The following is a 20373-nucleotide window of genomic DNA, read 5'->3' as shown; positions in this document are numbered from 1 at the left end:
GAGCAGGGTGGTCAACATTAAAGAAATGAAAGCTAAGGTCATAACATTGCTAAGATCATGAATTTCGCATTCTTTCATTCGTTTAACAAGGCTACACTGTCTCGATTAACCGATTTGTTCAATCGCGTCCAACTTCAGCTGGCGCGTTTACTGTGAATAACCCTATACGTACATTTTCATGATCATCACGCGAGTCTTGAATGACGTAACTTTAATTAATAAAAACCGTCTCTACGACAGATCAACTAATGGTCAATTTGAATGCAGTGACTTCCATTTATTAAGATCAACCTAAGACCTGCAAATTGATCATTGGTGGATCTTTCGTACACCCGCCGGTTTTTTTATCAAGTCTAGGTGTTAGAATTACACGATAAGTATGGCTAAGTATCATGATAGTAATGTTGACCGGGAACATAATTCTAAGTCAATAATTTATGATAATTTTATCAAATTTTTTACTCGAAGCTTCGATGATAGTGAATATTTTCTACTAAGTCCCTCAGTTCAATCATCGATCACTTTCTCACTGATTGTCAATGACAATTAAAAAACCATACCAAACCAAATTTTCTATAAAAATTATATATTTACTAAAATACATGTCAAATCTGTTCAGTTGAAGACGTTCTACGTAAACTCAAATTTGTATGATTTACCCATGCTGTCAGAATTGAGAATGTACTCCATCTGTCGCCAGCAGGTGTAACCAATAGGTGACAAGATTCTGATTTGGTAAATTAAATATAATTTTTATTAAGCTGTTAGAAGTTTCGAAGCAATTAAATCAAAGTAAAAGAACTGTACTATTTAATAGGCATCAGGAAATTTAGATTCCTTGATCTTACGTATTTGTCAAGCATTATCAAAACCATGAAATTTTTCACATCGACGCGTGTCATTTATCTTAATCGAACCTCATTCGTTTTTTGAGTTTGGTTAAAATGGTGAAATGCTTTTTTATTATAATTGTGCAGTAGAAAATGGATGCAACCAGTGTTGTGTTCATAGTATTCCCCGTTCAGCTGAAACTAGAGTGGGTTACATTGGGTACATTGTGTTTGGAAGGAAATTTTCTTAATATAAAATATGATACCAACTGGGTAATGAAAATAACTGAGGTTTTGCAGGTTTTGCAGTCTGAAACTCATTTATTGAACATGACATAAAAATCGCGATACATAATAACTATAAACCGAGGTCTATTGTAAGCTTTCAAAACTTTAGATATATTATTCGTTCGTTACTTTTAAGTATATCTCGTGTGAACTTCTTATCAAACGCTAACAGGTTATTTTATACATATATGTATATTTATACGCATGGAATGTACGCTCAACCACCTTACTCGCTTAACCGCTGGAGCTTCGCGAAATTCGCCAATCTCAGTTAACGCCAAATTCAATACAATTTTTCAAGTCCTCAATAATTATCTAGACTGATAATATAATTTGCTAATCCCGAATACTGCAGGTATAATTTTTGACTAAAAATTTTCATTTTATATTTTTAAATACTTTAACATTTCGTCCATACGTGGACATTATTTATTAGTCCCTGGGTCAAGACCAGTAAGGGGTATGAGTTTTTTTTTTAAACGAAAGCTGCTGTTCGTTGAAAATAATAAATAATTACGAAAAGTTTAGTTGTAGGAGGATAAAGGCAAGTCCAAAAAGCATGCAATTAAGAGCTTTTTAAACTTTGCCAAGTATTTGTTTCTGGGCTTTTGGCAGTGACGTTCAATCGCAATGGATGAGGAGAATGTAATCAGACGATTAAAAAAAATGTGTAAATTAACGCTATCATTAAAAATTGGCAATTAATTATTTCGACTGTTGTTTTACAGTTGAGGACGTTTTACATAAGTCATGTGAAAATATGACAATTGATCGATCTTGTAACGTTATCGTTATTTCTCCTCAGCCATGCTTCAAAAATCAGCCCAAAGCGTCCGGAAATAGGTATATATTACAGTATCGAAATAGGACAAAGTAAAATAAAGAAGGAAAAAAAAACAGTTTAAACCATCTGAATAAATTATATACTTGTAACCGTGCGATCCACGACTGAAAAATGAAATGGGTTCTAGCGCCACAACAGTTTCCCAGAGTCTCAATTTTGAAAATCATAGGTAAAAGAAAAAGTGGGTTTTATCGTCTGTACGTATAGAATATCGATGCATATATATACCTATATATGTATATATTTAATATGATTTATATTCTTTTTTATAGAGAATAAAGAGCGTCTAGACCCGTTTTATTCTACAATCTTCGATCGCTACAATAAATAGATCGTATCTCATCAATCTCTAATCTCTAGTAACACCGCATTATCAGTACAAATCGTTGGGCGAAATACGGGACAATTTTTCAAGGAACGTATCAAAATTTCTTCCAGATGAAAATTAATGTTATTCGTGCCATGAATTCGTCCCGATATTTCGCGCAGCACCACGATATAACACCCAATCGATACTTTTTCTTTAAGCAGTCTTTTACGAGAAGCGGCAACTTTTGGAAATATTTCGGTACACGCGCCATATACACCCGATGAAGCGAATCACCGGTAAGTGCGTGACATGTAGGCAATTTTCAAAATTTTCCGCAGATTTTATCTTTGTACATAGGTACGTCAAAACGGCTTCACTGCTTATGTCAAATTTCGGGCAACGATTTCGAAAAAGACTTAATCATTCTTGGAGAGCGCACGTATCTACGGATATTATCTATACGCGAGGACCTTTTCGACTCGGGCAAATTTTTACTTAACTCTTCCGACAATGAGGTCGCTCAAAATTGAATTTTGAAATATTACTCGAATAGAAAATGTAAATTGAAATCGTGAGCGACGTCTGACATCCCTTATTCGCGACGCGTTGACGTAAGTCGCGAAAGGGGTAACTCACTTCGAATTTTTATTTTTCTCGAATCGTTGCAAAATAATTCTATCTTATAGGTTACGGTATCACAGAGTTACACGCGGTATCATTAAATTGCTCCCAGTTCGTAAATTTCAGAAAAAAAAGAAAAAAAAACCAAATCAAGATTCTACGATCAAGCAAAGCCAGCCGATTTCGTGCCGTTCGCACGGATTATAATATCAAGGCGTGTAACTATATAAATGAAGTTCACGTTTCGAGAAATGGAATTTTGCCTAAACTCCCGTGCACCTGCGCACATATCTGCGCATGCACGCCGAGCAATGCACGGCTTTTCTTGAGCTTCTAAACATTAGTACAAAATATCGTTTTCTTCTCTCCCGAAACACACGAGAGATTTCGAAGATCTTCGAACTGCATTTTTTCGCGATATTCTTTTCCTTCTTCCGTTCAAATCGAGTATTTTTTAAGTCCTTCGAATCGATCGAATCAAACGTTCAAACATATTATCAATCACGAGGTAATGTGGCTGTTTCGATGCCTCGTTAGAAAATAAAAACATACGACAATAATAATCTTTCAAGAAAATCTTGACAAAGATCAACCGCCATTAGGGAGGAGTGTCTTGCGCAAGTCCCAGCGCTAAAATGATCCTTCGTTAAGTCGTGCCAATCACGTAGTCACCACGTGCTAATAGTACTATCGCTATTTACGTCAGATGAATTACGAAAACTTTTAATCTTCTCCAAAAAGAAAAATTTGATTGAACCGATTACTAACAGCAATCAGGATTTCATTGGATTCACTGAATCGATAGTAAATCAGCTATACGATGTAATAGATAGATAGAAGGTATACGCTCCAAAGATACAGTGTTAATCACTAGGACGAAAAATTGTTGTATTATTGAGATCGGATCTTTTTTACCGCCGAAACTTAAGCAGCGAATAATTCACTACGTAAAAGTGCTACAAGCAATGTCATTCAGAACAAATAGTACGTACCTCTAATCATGTAACTTTTCATGATATATATACTATATAATATATATAAGTATTTTAAAATAAGTCTTTTCTTAGGCTTCTGTTCGTTATGATCGATCGAACACTCTCGTGCTCTTGTTTTATCTGAGTCTCTCTATCGCGATGTCATTCTCTCGAGTAGTTAGATTCGCACTCTCAGTCATTCGCGCACATAGGTGGCTCTTAATTTATTATAAGCGCGTTTTTCTAAAGCTACGAAATGAAAAGATAAGCGACTTCCGGTGGCAATAATCTGAGCCCCAAGATCTCTTGGAATAGTTTGACCTAACACGGGATATGCCTTCCTCTCTCTAGCTCTCTTTTTCTTTTTTCCTCTTCTACTTTCTAGTCAGTTGTTATGGTGTACTCGGGTTTGCGAGTTACGTTCTCATTGCCACAGGTCATCGACGTTGCGCGAAAATGTGTAGCATGACTACTCAAGAAGAGTCTAATGTGCAACGGTGATTGAAGGAACTAGCATTTAGGACGTATCTCATGTCTCGATACAATCCTGAACCAGCGACTTCCTGCCTGAAGTGAGAAACGGAAGGATACTCCGTTGTATCCTCGACACTGACCTTCTGTTCCTCAGCAGCTTCTTCCTGATCTTGCCGTAGCAAGGATCATCGCATCCAACGATGTGTAGTCCTGTACCATCTTGAACAGAGCGTAAAAACCGTGTGCTTGTACAGCCGGTGAACGTCTTCTTCTGGAACAGTCCGGGTCCCATCGTTCCCATGTTTCAGGACTAATGTCGAACGCTTCTCTTCGTCCAGATGATCCAAAGGATCAGGATGTTCCTCCGGAAACAAGTCTCGAAACAAAACGTAAGGGTCTGCGCGTTGGTATCTCTCTACCAGGCTGCCGGATCCGGACACGAGCGGGCCACTAGTTTGGTACTGATTCCAGAACCGGAAGGTGCCGAGGTGCGACGGATCTCGATTGGTTTCGAACCGGAAACGGGTGGCCGGCCCAAAACCCCTTGGGTGCTTCACGACAGATTTCGCTGATCCTCCGAGTTGTCATCTGCCTTCTTCAAAGAACGTTTCAGCTTATCCACTAGTCTATTGTGAAACTTGTTCAAGGAGTTGGAGCTTCCGGTCTTCGGAGGTGAAGACCCGGTACTCTTGCTGGGACTTTGGAGTGAGCTCTGAGATGCCCTGGAGGAAGTTCTCGAAAAGTGACGGGACGTCAGAGGCACCGAACGGTGAGCCGGCGATGTGAGAAAGTCGGAACCCGGTGACGTGGACAAGGAAGGTCCTTCGGATTTCGAGCATTCGGACACCTGAAACCAAAAGATTAATGTTCACGTTAATACTCGAGGTCCCTCGCGAAAGATCTCGGAAGTAGAGTGCAGCATCAAAGAGGAACGAAAGGGAATTTTGCGAACATGATTTCTTATAGTCCCGTGGCCTTGAAGACTACCGGTACAACATACGAGGACGTCACCCAAGGTGAGACTCCATAATGAGTTCCTTAACGGTATTCACATTCTATAGCAGTGCGACGACACGATCTCGAGAATCAAGATCAAGGAGCAAGTCCTTTTTCGGCAGTTAAGGCACCGCCTTGCCTTCTCCACTCATTTCCAAACCACTGATCGCCTCTAAAACATGAAAACTTTTGTACAAAATATTTCTCCCGGAGATAAATTTATTCCCGGATCCTAATTCGTTATGCTTCAGCGAACTAAGTCGATCGGCGTAGCACGCGGAAAAAGGTGTAAATATTTATTCACGAGTCTTGACGCATCGCGAGCACGAGATCTCTACTGAAGAAGCGCGCGTTCTTATTCAGCGTGACGATAAAGCAGCACCACAACTTCTAATCATCAGGAAATTCCAATCGAGTCAACGAACGCAATCTATCGAATTAACAATGTACATAAGAATATCTGTTATTTATCATTGAATTAACCATTTTCCATATGTAAGTCTACATTTCTGATTAATATAGTATTAACCTTCCACGCCATCTTTAATTAACACCCACAAAAAGTTGCGTCCTGCATAACATTGGCATGCATACTCGACATAGCACATGTATACGTGAACCTTCTTCAAGACACGACGACTTCCCATTGTCATAACGACGATCGGTTACAATGATTAGACTATATCCGCCTAGGTCTCAATCTACGTAACACTTCGCTTCTTTGCGTCTGGCGCTGCAGGCAAGGCCGGGCTCGAGTGGGAGCTATGCCGGCGGCCCCGAAGCACGAGACAAGTAACAGTGGCTCTCCGAGGTATTTCCCAGCGAGAATAATACCTTTGGGGCAACAGGCAACCGAGAACCTCGCACACGTGTTCGACCGTACGTGTTATAATACGAGGCAATCACCCGCAACTATTCCCATCCAATTTATCCGACTGACTATGTAATACATCGACTGGAATACGCGTGCCAATTTTAAGTGGACACGTGACGACTACACAATCCCGCGTTTCACTGTCATCGTTTGATCACGTCTCTTCTCAGATTCTAAATTCAAAAGTATCCTTTCTCTTCTATACTTTTCTTTTTTATCAAGTTTTGGTAATTTTATTTAGGTAAGTAATCCCATCTTATGCGATTGAGAAACACTGCTATGGAAACGTGGAAGTACGGTCAAGTCTATGATACATACGATAGGTGACGGAAATGTCACAATCAATGTTCACAGATAATGAACCATATTAAAGGATCGTTAATGAAAGGATCGTTTTTCATAAAAAGTATAACAAAGGTTCATGTTTATCGTACGAATCGTATTATACGTTATTGCAGAATCTTCAGTGAGGTCAGTGCGCATAATCCAAATTGAATAGCGCCAACGTTTCGGCAGCTGAAGAATAATCATATGAGAACCACTGCCGGAAAGAATGTTCGTTCTACCTCAGCTTATTTCAGTTTTCGTTCATGTTGCCGATCGACAAATCGCAACGGCAATGCCGCGAGCTAGACTGCTCGTTGCATCAGTCCTACAAGTTCAAGCGAACTCACGACAAAGTCACACATACAGAATACAGTCACCCACGAGTGATGACGGGGAGGTATGAATAAACATGAAAAAGTAAAGAGAGTACTCGTTAAAGATGTTTAGACACTGCAAATTTATTATTTCTAATTGAGTTATTGTTAAAGGCAACACAATAATAAACAGTGTCAAATTAATGGAAGTCGATTGGCTGCCATTGATTTTCTTCTGGCAAAAGTTTCTTGGCAATATTACATTTTTTACAGTCTCCTTGGGAATGTGATCGATTGGAATTTTATACTGTCGCCCTGTTTAATAAACGTCCTGGATGACGATTAAACATTTTCAAAATATTCAACTTGTGCATGCAGAAATGTTTCTGGTTTTTGGTAGCAAAAAAGTATTTAAAATGTTCACATGAAGACGGAATATCTATATTTACGAGGGGGTGGCACAGATTAATGTATGTTAACATTATCGACGTGATAGCAATACCTATATAGAATGATAAAAGAAGTGTTCACATGTATGACGTTTATTCAGTTACGTGTCGTAAAAAGAGTCGTAAAAAAAGGACGTTTTTCTTGACGTCGCGTGACGTCAAGAACGTAACAGGATGAAAGCCGATGTTCTTCAAAGGTATCTAAAGTCTTCCAATGGTTCAACTGTCCATTGTCGCTCGGTGTGACCATTTTTTTCTCAGCCCACTGTACGATACTTTCTAAACTTCCGAACGACGCATTAAGGCTACCGACTGACGAAAGGGGATGGACTACAACGACGCAGAAAAGGATGAATTGTCAATTGTGGAGAGAAACCCGTTTGTAGGTTCAATGTACGGAATTATGAAATTTACCGGTTACGTAACGAAGTGGGAACATCCAGAAGGACAGTGTGAAGCAGGTGGGTCTTTTTATTAATAGCTAAAAAATGTACAATATCTTCAAACTCACTGCCTATTGTCAATCTGTTTGACACATGCCAGCACAAGGTGTGAAGCTATACCAGGAAGTTTGAGCTGGGAAAAGCTGCGAGTATAGGAAGGAAAGCCGTTACGAAAGGGAAGGGAAAGAAACGTGCGCTACGCATTACTCTCATTCTCCCTCATCCACTCACCATCTTGCCCTCTTTTTTTTTAGTAGACACATACAGACACGCGCGCACGTGTAGCGCACTCATTGACACATAGAACACTAATGTCAGCTCTGCTCACCTTCCGACTGCGGCAGGTGTGAGGATTGGAACACTCCGACGAGCGTCGACTGCGGTTCGTCTTGTAAATATCCCATTCATTTTTCACAACGGGCATCATAAAGGCCATCTTGATTGATGCGAAGGTTGGCTTGTGGCGCGCAGTAAAAATTCCAATACTGTAGGAACTTGTATTTGGATAGGTTCGTCTATCTTTCTATTTCTCTTTTTAGAAAAGTCTTAGCGTAACGAACACTGCACGCGTCACTGACGTGAAACTTGAGGTGAACTTACAATCGAATTTGAAATTTTCCCTCGTATTCTATCAAGTCCTCAAGGAACTCGTGCAACCGGCGTACTGCGGACAATGAGTTTCTTTTACGGCTCGCGTTACTGGCGCTGTCGAATTCAAAAACTGCATACGTCGAGATATCACGATCTTCCGTTGAGAGCGTTTTCGTTTACAACGTGCAAATCCGTCCGCTTGTTGCGGTTGTCTGCTTCGAAATGAGCACGCCGCGCGTCGTGCAATAGGGATACTCAGCCAGTGGTGGGGATAGGCCGCATCTCATTGGCTCCTCGTAAGGCGGGACTCTGACGTCACAGGTTACCATTGATTTTTCAATGTTGATACACACAGCGGCATGACGTACCGGATTGATTTTTTGGCCACAGCTCGTCCACCATTCTTAGATAGAGTAGCTCATTTAAAGGGAAAGTGCCATTATCTCCATATTTAATAATTACTCATTGACCTTCCCTAACAACCACCTTAAAAATTATTAAATCAAGTCGAAGAAAGTTTTAAAAGTGGTTCTTAGTAAGGCAATGATGCGATTAATTTTTTTGATTTTTCAAAATCGGATTATCTATCAAGGAAACGACTCGACGGTTTAAAATTTATCATTATGTTGTAAGCCTGCCCTATGAGAAAATTGATAACCTTTGCTACGTGCGATATTGCACGATGCTAGACATGCTACCGGTGGTTGTGTGGGGGAAATTCAAAATCGATATTCTACTTCCGTTTCTCACGTATTGCCCGAATATAGATATAGGAGAATCCTTGAGATCCGAAAATGTTACAAGTGATAATCATTGTGTGTCACATTGCATTGCATTGTGAATGATCGTCATTGCTCTTAGGTTATGAATAAGCTCGAATACCTTCTATACTTTTTTTATTATTTATTTTATTACTCAATTCAAAATACAATGTCATCAACCAATCTGTTTGCTTTTCATATCATTTGGCGTATAAAATATATGTGGAATATAGAACACATTAATGAGAATATGCTTCGAGTATAAACAGTGGCAGCTTGAGCCATCGTGTAGATAAGGCGCATTTCCATTTGTAATCGGAAATGTAAGCTGATAAATATATTTCATGTCTTATTTCCAATTACGTTTTCCGATTACATAATGTACCATAATGTGTGCTATTATATATTTCTTCCGCATCGCAGTGCTCGTGATAAGGCGAATTTACTAATACGCAGGTGTTTATACTTAAAATTTTAATGTCGCGCTGTTTTACCTACAATGGGAAATGAGAATTTCACTTCTGTTCTTGTTCGATATGTTACCATCATTGGTCACATTCTTCGTTGCTATAAAAATTGCATTAATCCACAGTTGATAACTCCATAGGCACTGAACTAGATGACGCTAGTTACGCCGAAAAATTCTAACTTATCGATTATCCTTTAGAAATTTTATACATTGGCATCATCGTACATGATACTGTACTTAACACGTTGAAATTAGAATTCAATTTGTTTGCCAAATCTTACTGCTAGAAAGTAAGCCGTAAGAAGAGGAAAAACTATTTCCTCATAAAATCTTGTATAAGAAATGCATAAGGGTGAGTTCAATCAAAGTTTACTAAAAGCGTTTCCGATTAACAGCATTTTTCTAGGACCGAGCGTAAAGTGTAAGCCTGAAATGTCTTCGATTGACAAATTTTTTTCTACAATCATCAAATGTTGCACTCGTAAGAGACGACACCTTAAGTCCAGTGCAAGAACACATAATTCCCCTTCTGTGTCTACCTTCAAGCAAGCAGACAAATGGGAGTTAAAACTTCGATCAATCAAAAATACCATAAGCTATACAGCAATAATTGTATTTTAAGGTTTGTTTATGAACCTGTGAAAATTATAAGAACCGACTAAATTTCACTATTGGCAGCAATGTTCACTAATTTGTGCGTTACTTGTATTGAGCAGAATTTGGTCAAACTTTCTCTAGACAGATTACGGGGACCGTGTAAAAGTATACAGTAACGAAAATTGTATAAAATTTGATAGTCATTAGATATAATATATATCAAATTCATTTTCATACAAGGTATTTTAATGCAGCAAGGAACATTAATTGTTTCGCCTAGATAACTTAATATTTAGATATTCCATACATCTCCTGTGTTTAACTTTTTGACGTGGTTTATAAGTCGATCTTCATTTAATTATTTAGATTCATACCATCTTGAGCACGTATGTTTCCATCAAGCTACAATGATTGTGTAAATTATTAATGTCTATTGATTTAGTATTTCCAAACACAGTCTTTAGTCTGTTGTGACTTATTGTTCGAAAAGGTGCAACTAACGTCTTGTAAATGCCGTCTGCAATTACATCATTAAAAAAGAACATAAAGAAATGCAATGGCGTTTCAAGTGACTCTACCGCGAGCTATGCAATTTTTGCTAGTCTGTGGAAAAATATCATGCACGTTACCACCAAATTTTGAAAGCCGAAGATACAAATCAATTATCCACGAAATCATGTGGTTGATATCTATGTCTGTGACAATGAGTTTAATAATTCCTCTTTTTCTGGCAATGTATCACTTTGGTGAAGATTTGGCAGTATTAACAAAATCAGTGTCAGAATCAATGACCGCGACAGATCCACTTTTGAATATGATTTTCTGCAAATTAGAGAGAGCTCGAATTCAGGTTATTTACTCAAAAAAAAAATTAACACGTAATATACCAATGTCAAATGTGTCGCTATACTGATAAATCATTATAATCAATTCAGGTTATTCTCAGTGAGTTAATGAACTTCCTAAATACTGCATCTCCGTTTGAAAAAGCTAAACTTCAAAAACACGTTGACCAATGCACACCGTTCTATCTGTTCATACTTATTTTATTTTCACTGACTGCTGTTGCCTTTTCATGCGGGCCCATCGTAATGGACAGGCCATTTCCGGCTGAAGCGTGGTATCCTTTTTCAACGGATCCACTTCCTATCAGTTGTTCCATATACGTGCTTCAAATTATGGTCATAGCACAAGCCGCGATGTGTATACATATGGATTTTATGATTGCATTTCTTTTGTGGTACGCCGTGGCGAGTTTTGAAATATTGGGAGAGAAATTTCGTCGTGTCGAAAACGAAGTTGATCTTCGAAATTGTATCGTTCAACATCAGAAATTGATAGTGTAAGTAATGATTTATATAACTGCACGACGTATGTTTTTTATGCAAAATTTATTTTGCTTTTCAGATTTGTTCGTGAAATTAATCGTGTCTTTTATGTAATGATTCTAAAAACACCTCTATCGATGACAATTAGCATAATCTGTTCTAGCGTTCAGCTGATTCACGTGAGTTCCGCTTGACTTTACACTATGATCTCGATAATTACATATCAAATGACATATCATTTTTTTTTGTTATAAACAGCACGAACCTCTGCCAGTATTGTCCCAGTTTATTTTGCTGCTAGTAGTTTGCTCTATAAAGCTATACATCACTGCTTGGCCAGCGGACAGTTTGATCCACGCTGTGAGTTTTTCCAGATAAAATCAACTAAATGGATTTACGTTTTTTTACACGTGAACTGTAAAAGTCGAATAAAAATTATATATCAATATTCGCGATTCAATCAAATACGTTACTGTTTATTTCTTAATACTCCATAAATTATCTCCAATTGTTCGATACTCTTAATTAATGTAACGAATATAATAACCAATCTTAACGTTATGGACTGTCATTTATTTCAGAGCGAAAACATCGCTTCGTCAGTTTACGAATCATCTTGGATTGGTAAATCTTCAACGTTTCTGAAGAGTCTGAACATTGTCATACGAAGAAGTCAAAAACCTCTCATTATTTCAATCACTGGCATACTTCCTCCACTGTCTCTACGATTTTACGCAAGCGTGAGTGCCAGGTGTACAGTTTGTAACATGGCAACACTGCAGTAAGGCAAAAGGGTCAAGAACCATAATGATATTAATGAATCTAATATTTTTCAGTTTATCACCAAAGCACTGTCGTTCATCACGACATTGAAGAGTGTTATCAGCGAGTGAACAATTATCGTACGTATATATTATCTTCTCTGTAATGGTTTACTCAAAGTAAAATCTAATAAAAAAAATTATTGATTTCATTGGAAAATGAAATTTTTCCTCAATTCGATCTTTCATCACCCATCACTGACACGTTTCCTTTCTCACGTGTTCCGACTTTATTTTTGACGAGTTATTGTTAATATGCTTTCTATAGACAATTGGTACTGGTTTTGTACCAAATTTATATCAAGAAATGCACTGACCCGCCAAGTAGTACTCGATAAGGAATCGTCTAAAGTTTTATTAATTATTAAATCACCATTAAGTCATAATTAAATACGGGAAGCAGTAGTAACATAAAAAAGTAGCGAAAACGTTATAGGAAATATTGAAAATATAATTAAAATGATGGGCCAGTGCTAGATCATATAATAGGAAAACATGTAGTGACTTATGTACTTGGCCTCAATAATATGATATCAATACTTTTTGTTAGAGGAATTCACAGCAATCCTGTACTTGGCGTAGTTTTTTACACGTAAGTGTTTTTTGGGGGATTATCTTCTACCATAATGCATGACATGCTATACCCTCTTCCTGACTTGTTAAGTTCACTGGTATCTGGTACTTGTGTGCATTATTAATTCGTTAGAAGTACTCCTCGCACTATCAATACAAATTACTATCCATGCAAAAGATAACACTTGATGCAAGTAGAAGTATTTATTGTCAATGCGTTCAGCAGTGTAATACAGCGTAACGATGAATATACGTAACGGTACGTAACATATTCTGAATATTTATTTTTTAATTGTCTTATAATCCAGTAAATAAATCTTAACCTACAGTAATAAGGGTTCTTTTTTTCACGAGTACAAAATCAGTCATTAATTCATTAACATTAATTGTATTACTAGTTTGGGTAGTATTAATCTCGGTCGACGAATCTAAAGCGAAGTGGCCTGTTTGGAACGTTTACCATCATGTATCTACTTCCAATATCTGCATAATCATATTCAATTCGGTATTCTCGAATCAACTGTAAAAAGAAAACAGCAGTAATTTGATTTTAAGCTAATATTATAATTATTGACTGAATAATCTTTTATTTTAATGGTTATTGATATCGTTTTATAATTATTTCATTATTTTCTTATTGGTGTAATCGAATAATTACTTATAACTTACAATTATTTTTGTCTTCGTATAACGAGTTTTATGTACAATTACGACTTTCATGTGAGTTTATTTTTGTTTGTAAATAAAAATTTACAGTAATCAACTTACTTTTGCCGTTAGAAGCATCATTTCCATTTTAGCCATACTTTTTCCTAAGCAAGATCGTACACCGTGACCAAACGGAAGATAACTGAATTCTTGATTGTATTCTGGATTGTCGTTATTCGTCATCCATCTTTCTGGTTTAAATTTTTCAGGATCTTCAAAATTCTCTTCGCGTCGCGCAGCTATTTGATTAGCCATTATCAGGTACGTCTGTGATAAATTGTGCAATGACGATTTAATGACGCTGACTTAAAATTGTAAACTGGATTTAGTTGTACTTGAAATATTTTCAATCTCGTAATAACTTACCCCTTTAGGAATTGTATATCCATGTAAATTGATAGTTTTCGGAAGAACTCTCGTTATGTAAGGGAAGGCTGGTCGTAATCTTTTAAACAAATGAATTTATCATTAAAGTCAGTACTGATAAGTTATTGTTAGCAGTTGTTAAATAATATCATATTTTTGTATTTTTTTAAACAGACAATTTTCGTCGTTCCTTACCTGAGACACTCTTGTAAACAAGCTTTAAGGTAAGGCAAGCTCTTAAGAGTTGCCTCATTCAAGGTGGAACTTCTATTGGGTAAAATGGGATATATCTCTTCGAATAATTTCCTTTGTACACGGGGATTTTTTGCGAGATAATACAGGAGAAAACCTTGACAATTACTAGTCTGGTAACAATTTCAAAATTCGCAAGATTAATGTATTAATACTTTGTTTTTTATTCTTTAGAGGATACTCTCAACTCACAGCTTGAACTCCGAGAACGATCATGTCCATGAGAAGAGTAGTAATGTCATCAGGATGAATTCGTTCGTTGAATAAAATTTTTTCAAGAATCGGTGAACTCTCCTCAGCCATCGTATCCTTATCATCGAGGGGTGTAAGGGTACGATGGCGAACTTTATTTTGCGCTTGTCGAATATACTTTCCAATAACACTGAATTAAAAGATTAATATAGCAAAATACGTAATACTTATTGAAAAAGAAATGTATACTCAATTCTAACAAGATAAATATAAACCTATCGATAACGTCACACGCGCCAAAGAGCTTCTTGGCAAACGGAGTTTCAAAGAATCGCCATACTTGAAAACCAGTTTCGCAACGACTCAGATACACGTGGGCCGTCGTTAGTGCTTCAATTATTCTTGCAGGTTCGGAAGCGACGTTTAATCCGGTTGATTCAAGGAATCCAAGACGTCTGTTGAACATCAATATGGAAAAACACTCCATACTCCAACGCGTCAATTCTTCAATAAACTGACCAGGTACCTGGAGAAACAATGAAAAATAAGGCAATTACGTAAGTAGTCCATTTTTTATATATCGTTATACCTCATCTTGTCGATTTCGAATTTTGCGAATTCTCTGTACCAGTTCGTCGCTAGTAAGTTCGAGACGGTCGAAGTATTGCGAGAGTTGTTGAGTGAATGGCTTTTCTAATTTTACCTTTACGTCCGTCCATTCTGCGCCTTGCCTGTGCCATGTAAAACATAGTAGATCCAATCAAAAATCTTATTATTGCATTAAAATGTGTGCAACTAACATAGAGAATGGTCCGGGCAGTCTGTATTTTCTATAGTGCAAATGGTAATGTTGCAAAATATCGATACCACTTCGTATAGGTGAATCTTCTTCCTGTTTGAACACCTCAGCTATATGTTCAGGCCTGTTTTCACGTAAATACTCCAAAGAATATAGTAACAAATAAAATATAATTTCAGGTATAGATAATGCTAAATTTTTTTACCTATGTATCATAACAATATTTCCGGCAATTGGTCCATGAATTCGAACAATAGGACCATACTCGTTGAATAAATATTGCAATGGCGTAATATTTCTATTCCAGTTTAATCGACCTAAAAATAAAAGAGTAACTCCCCAAATTTTAATTGAAGAATTAAATTAAATGTCTATTTAATTGAGATAAAACATCTGATTTATAAATGTTCACTGAGCAATAATAAAATCCCGCGAGACAATTCATTAAAAATTCGAAAAACCATCAACTTTCGAATGTACCTCAATTTCGCGTTTAGTGAAATAATATGACAAACACTTTTCGCAATGAAATTCGAAAAGTGCATGGACATTCGAATTTTCAATTTCGAATTCTCCATAAATCGTACCCTGGGTAAATCTGTTGATTAGCAGACTGCAAAACAGTTGCGTACCAAGGAGAGGCACGTATTTCCAATATTTCTCCCAGAGCTTCAGTATAGCGGGTCCTGGAATTTCTTCGAACGGAAGTGCAGTCTTCTCCATTGTCAAATCAGGCGTCACTCGCACTTTTGGCACGTCCAGTATTTCTGCAGTTGCAGCTGCGTTATCGCAATCCAACGTGTTTGCTGATGAAGAATGAATAATTTGTGTATCCATTGAATGCTCCGGTTGAGGTTGAGCCAACGTGGCAGCTGAAAGTTGTTATTACCTTTACATACACATTTACATTGATATTTTAAAAACATCTAACCCCTATGACATAATAGTTTACAAGTTGAAACATTCATATATACTTAGTCCTTACAACATATTACGTCATTATTCGTGTCTTGTAAATACTCCTGTCTCTCGATGGCCGGCAAGTAATTGGTTACTTTTGCCAAAGATCGACTAAACGGATATCTCTCTGATATTCGTGATAACTCCGTGTGATAAATACCATGAAATCGTAACAACCGATACATGTTTGCTGAAATTAATTAGTAAATTTATTACCAAAAATATTAATATTTTCTCGCTACACTCTATATACGGATAACTGTATTGACTTTTAAGAACTTTACGTTATTGGTGCACTTACTCGCTTTGCGGACGTGAAGAAACATTTTTTTGGATATTAAAGGATTTTATCGTTGCTTATTTCCAATTTTGGTGAATTGACGGATAGGAAAACAATCAAAACGTTGCTCGGCAGCGAACGTAAACAATTGACGATCTTTTTGTAGACAAATTGTCTCGCGTAGAGATAACCATTTGACGTTACCAACTGTCAAATAATTATAGTACGAATGGTAATAAAACATGGCGGCTGCCCTATAACTATTATAACACGAAATTTGTGCAACCACAAAGCACGTGTGGTCAAAATAAATTCGTTTTTATTTAGCAATACTTTTTATTTTAATAATAATTTTTTTACCATATCAATTTGATTTTCGAAATTGAGTCACTAACGATAACCGATTTTAACCACCTTCACAAATTACCTTTGGTATAATCATTTAGTGCAATTATAATAAATAATGCTAATGTACTATTTTTTATTATTATACGAAGAATTTTATTCATGATAATTCAATATGAATATGATAATTCATTAGAATTGAACCATGTAGATATTAAGTGGGTATTAAATTACGTGTATGTATCTACATACGTATATCGTGTAACACTATTATAACACTTGACCCTTAATTTTAAGAGTTAAGAGTTCCTTTGGCACTTACATCTTATTTCAGGCTGCAATCTTAGCAGCAGTCCTGTTACGACTTCGTAATATAAATTATGATTAATTAGAGTATAAGTTGCATAAGGCTTATAGTTAGTTAGAGTGTGTGCAGTAGGTTCATTGGGAAATATTCATATTGATATTAAAACTGCCAATGAGAAATTCATTTTTTTTATTATTAATTGCTCTATGTACAATATATACACCAGTATTGTAACTACAATAATAACAATGTAAATTGTCACTCCATTAATTAAAATAAATAATTACATATGATTTTATTAAATATGCTACCACTTCAACGCAATTTTACCAATTACGTTTAATCATGTAAATTTCATAATGGCACTTCGTTAAGATATCAGCAATTTTTCTACACTTTCTATTGTCCATTGCACATCTTGCAAGTCCCTTACACTATAGTTTTATATCCATAACGTGTCTTTATCTTACAAATATTAAACATCAACCTCAATTTCCATGTCTTCTTCTTCATCGATCTGAATTCTTTTTTCTATAAAGTCTTTGATGGACTCTTTACCCAATTTCTGTGGCGATTCCTGCTGTGTCGAATCTGGACCGGTAGACGTGACATTTTCGCCCTCTTTCGTATGACGCCACTTCATTCTGCGATTTTGAAACCACACTTTGACCTGGAACAAAAAGATTCATACATTTTCATATAATCCCAAGTTGTCCAGTAAACTTGGGGCATAAATACAACAAAACTAACAAAATAATGAAAAATAAGTTTCGGTCGACTTTACTCACTTGCGCATCGGTAAGACCCAAAGTAGCTGCCAACTGTCTTCTATCAGGCTTCGTAATGTATTTCTGCAAAGAGAATCGTCTCTCCAGTCCTTTTCTTTGAAGAGAACTAAAAACAGCCCTGGACCAAGAGCGTTTCCTTCTAGCTCCATTTTCCGTAGGGTTGCCCACCCCTGGTGATGAAGATACTGCAACTAATAACATCCGGTCACTCATTGAAACATACTATAATTGATCTTTTATCTTGCCTCAGATTACTATCAATTAGGTATCCCAACGGTTAGCCGGATGTCAACAAATGATTCATAGGTAAAGGACAGTAATGTCAAGTAAACTTTTGGCTACTGGTGATTGGGTCACCTACTAGACTACAAGGGAGGAATCGATGTTGGGGAAGAAAACGATACGAGGAGAAGAGAGAGTACTTCCAACTAAACGGTGTCTGTTTAAACAGATATTCCCCGTCCGACGCGACCCCAGGATGGAGCACTTCTGGGTGATTTACAGCCGCACTAAAGTATACAACATGTGTACGAATTTAAACAGTGCGGTTCCCTCGGCTCCAAACGATCCGGCATACAAATTGCCCTGCTAACAGATATTTATAATCCTACCGGCTTTTAATGTCTATTGGAAATTAGATGGACAATTTGTTATTTTTCGTTAGGCTATCGGAAGGCGATGAACACGTGATACTATTGGGATCGCGCTGTGATTTGTGGCGGAGGGTCGAGAAAAAGTTTTAGCTCGATAAAATAACACACCACTCGTTAACCAGAAGTTATTACAATTTCCTGCCCGAGAAACTTTCCTTATCGACATCCTTAGATTCAACCATTTACTTATGTAACTCTTCCGTATTCGCTGCACAGTGGAAAGGAACCATGCTAATTAGTTGTTATTAGTAGTTAAGTTGCTTCGATAACAAAATTGAACAAACGAGTGTTTAAGCGATTCGTCGTTTTTTTGTGGGTATAGAAATTCTTGTGTGGAGACTTACTGTTATGGTTACCCTGTCGATAAAAAAGGACTCCGCTGGACTGCAAATCCATGGCAAAATTTAAGATCCCCCTCTTTACTAACTGGGAAACGCTTAGCGACCACTGTTTATATCGCGCGTAAACTCACGGTGGCACTTAAGATGTCGTTTAAACATGGAGAGACAGGAAACACGAGAATACACTGGTACGTAAATATTTTGGCCTAGTTGCCGTAGGGTTCAAGAGACAAGACAGTAGTCCGTATGGAAGCATTTGTTAATGATTCTTCCATCCACCCCATCAGCACGTAACCCCTTCTGGAAATCCCAGTAAATTACGTTCTTTACGAGCGACTTGATTAGCCCATCAAGCGAAGCCGCGGTTTATGGAATTACAAGCTGACGGGGAACAACTTCCAGATTCGTGATAATGTCAGATCCTGATGGATCAGCTAAGGATTATCTTACCCCCTGGTATTGGACGTACTGGAGCCGGTCTGTACAGATTATTGTAGGTATCGAGTACACTGTAATTACTCGATGAAATTGTCATTGATGACTGTGACAACGGAAGTGACGAGCAGACGCGTAGAGTCTCGCACCTCATGCAACTTCCGGGACAGGGACAAGCTGCAAGGGCGCCGTATTGTAGCGGACGTGGCCTGAGGATATCTGCAAGTAAAATGTCACTGTAGAATCAATGGTTGATAAACATTTTGATTATCTTGAGATGCGCGGATGCTCAGCACAAAGCGTGCACATTATTTTCGGTGTGGTTTAATGACTAGTTTGAAAGGCTGTTTGTCTGGGAGAAGAAGCGTTTAAAGCCCGTTAGAATGACGCAACTCACCTGTTTTCTTCGAAGAGATCTCATTCGATAGTATCCGGTCTACTCCGAATTTTAGTTGCTTCGAACCGCTTCCGGAAATCGGCACTCGCGTATCTACCTCCTCCATTATTAATGACTTTGATCATCCGTATCGTACACGTAATGTTTTGATAACGAAACCGATTTTTGTTAATTTTGAAATTTTCAGAAATTTTTTTTCCACATTTCACACTTTTTGAAACCTTGCAATTAATATCACATTTATTTTTTATTTACACACCTAATTTTCTTTTTTTACTAACGTTGATGGACATCCGATTTTGTATGAACAAATTTTTAGTTTCACAAAAAATAATTAGGGAAATTATCATACGCGATCAGTCACTATCATTGTCATCACTGATAACGTAGCTCGTAACACATTCAGCATATTGAATAATCGAGTATTGATTGACTTGCAGAACGATGTTGAAAAATGAAGACGACAGAATTAAAGAAAATTGAAATTGAAAGAACGTTAACAAATGCATGAAAGTGAATGACTATCTCTTGCCAAGCGGCGCTGAGATTTCTTGCTTGAAAAAAAAAATCATCATAGCATCAACCTTGCGGATGATCCCATTGGTTTACGGAGATAGGATGGGCGTGGCACTAAAGGGATTGGTCCAGCGGTGGTAATCTCTCGGA

General features: G+C 37.2%; 4 protein-coding genes across 6 annotated transcripts; 1 reads left to right on the top strand and 3 right to left on the bottom strand.

Annotated features, from left to right (window-relative positions):
* Positions 1 to 1131: 1131 nt before the first annotated feature.
* Positions 1132 to 8580, bottom strand: LOC107272727. Its single transcript, XM_015750172.2, has 2 exons — positions 8073 to 8580; positions 1132 to 5188 (listed from the first exon to the last, which is right to left on the bottom strand). The coding sequence occupies exons 1-2, from the start codon at positions 8178 to 8180 to the stop codon at positions 4895 to 4897; spliced, it is 402 nt and encodes a 133-aa protein (XP_015605658.1). The 5' UTR covers positions 8181 to 8580; the 3' UTR covers positions 1132 to 4894.
* Positions 8581 to 10623: 2043 nt separating this feature from the next.
* Positions 10624 to 14433, top strand: LOC107272732 (odorant receptor 30a). 2 transcript variants are annotated; one of them, XR_001539038.2, is made up of 8 exons: positions 10624 to 11012; positions 11098 to 11504; positions 11570 to 11669; positions 11749 to 11850; positions 12072 to 12230; positions 12327 to 12392; positions 13802 to 13853; positions 14385 to 14433. XR_001539038.2 is itself a non-coding variant. In XM_015750179.1 (6 exons), the coding sequence occupies exons 1-6, from the start codon at positions 10719 to 10721 to the stop codon at positions 12381 to 12383; spliced, it is 1119 nt and encodes a 372-aa protein (XP_015605665.1). In that variant the 5' UTR covers positions 10624 to 10718; the 3' UTR covers positions 12384 to 12463. The 2 variants fall into 2 exon arrangements, 1 of the variants encoding a protein (XP_015605665.1); XM_015750179.1 differs by lacking the exons at positions 13802 to 13853; positions 14385 to 14433 and having other exon boundaries at positions 12327 to 12463.
* On the bottom strand, positions 13135 to 17301 carry LOC107272734 (probable cytochrome P450 12a5, mitochondrial). Of its 2 annotated transcripts, none has more exons than XM_025090008.1 (12): positions 16463 to 17301; positions 16187 to 16351; positions 15789 to 16073; positions 15407 to 15518; positions 15203 to 15325; positions 14992 to 15133; positions 14678 to 14928; positions 14403 to 14592; positions 14154 to 14323; positions 13959 to 14037; positions 13653 to 13859; positions 13135 to 13404 (listed from the first exon to the last, which is right to left on the bottom strand). In XM_025090008.1, the coding sequence occupies exons 1-12, from the start codon at positions 16485 to 16487 to the stop codon at positions 13294 to 13296; spliced, it is 1860 nt and encodes a 619-aa protein (XP_024945776.1). In that variant the 5' UTR covers positions 16488 to 17301; the 3' UTR covers positions 13135 to 13293. The 2 variants fall into 2 exon arrangements, with proteins under 2 accessions (XP_024945776.1, XP_024945777.1); XM_025090009.1 differs by having other exon boundaries at positions 15834 to 16073.
* A 31-nt stretch (positions 17302 to 17332) lies between these two features.
* Positions 17333 to 20358, bottom strand: LOC107272733 (H2.0-like homeobox protein). Its single transcript, XM_015750180.2, has 4 exons — positions 19708 to 20358; positions 19326 to 19529; positions 17882 to 18072; positions 17333 to 17763 (listed from the first exon to the last, which is right to left on the bottom strand). Exons 1-4 carry the CDS (start codon positions 19811 to 19813, stop codon positions 17569 to 17571), a joined length of 696 nt encoding a protein of 231 aa, XP_015605666.1. The 5' UTR covers positions 19814 to 20358; the 3' UTR covers positions 17333 to 17568.
* Positions 20359 to 20373: the final 15 nt, after the last annotated feature.

The sequence above is a fragment of the Cephus cinctus genome, unplaced genomic scaffold, assembly GCF_000341935.2.
Source record: "Cephus cinctus unplaced genomic scaffold, Ccin1 Ccin1_scaffold1237, whole genome shotgun sequence".
NCBI classification, from domain to species: domain Eukaryota; kingdom Metazoa; phylum Arthropoda; class Insecta; order Hymenoptera; family Cephidae; genus Cephus; species Cephus cinctus.
Note: the sequence above shows the minus strand (reverse complement) of the source record. Positions and strands in the feature narration are given on the sequence as shown.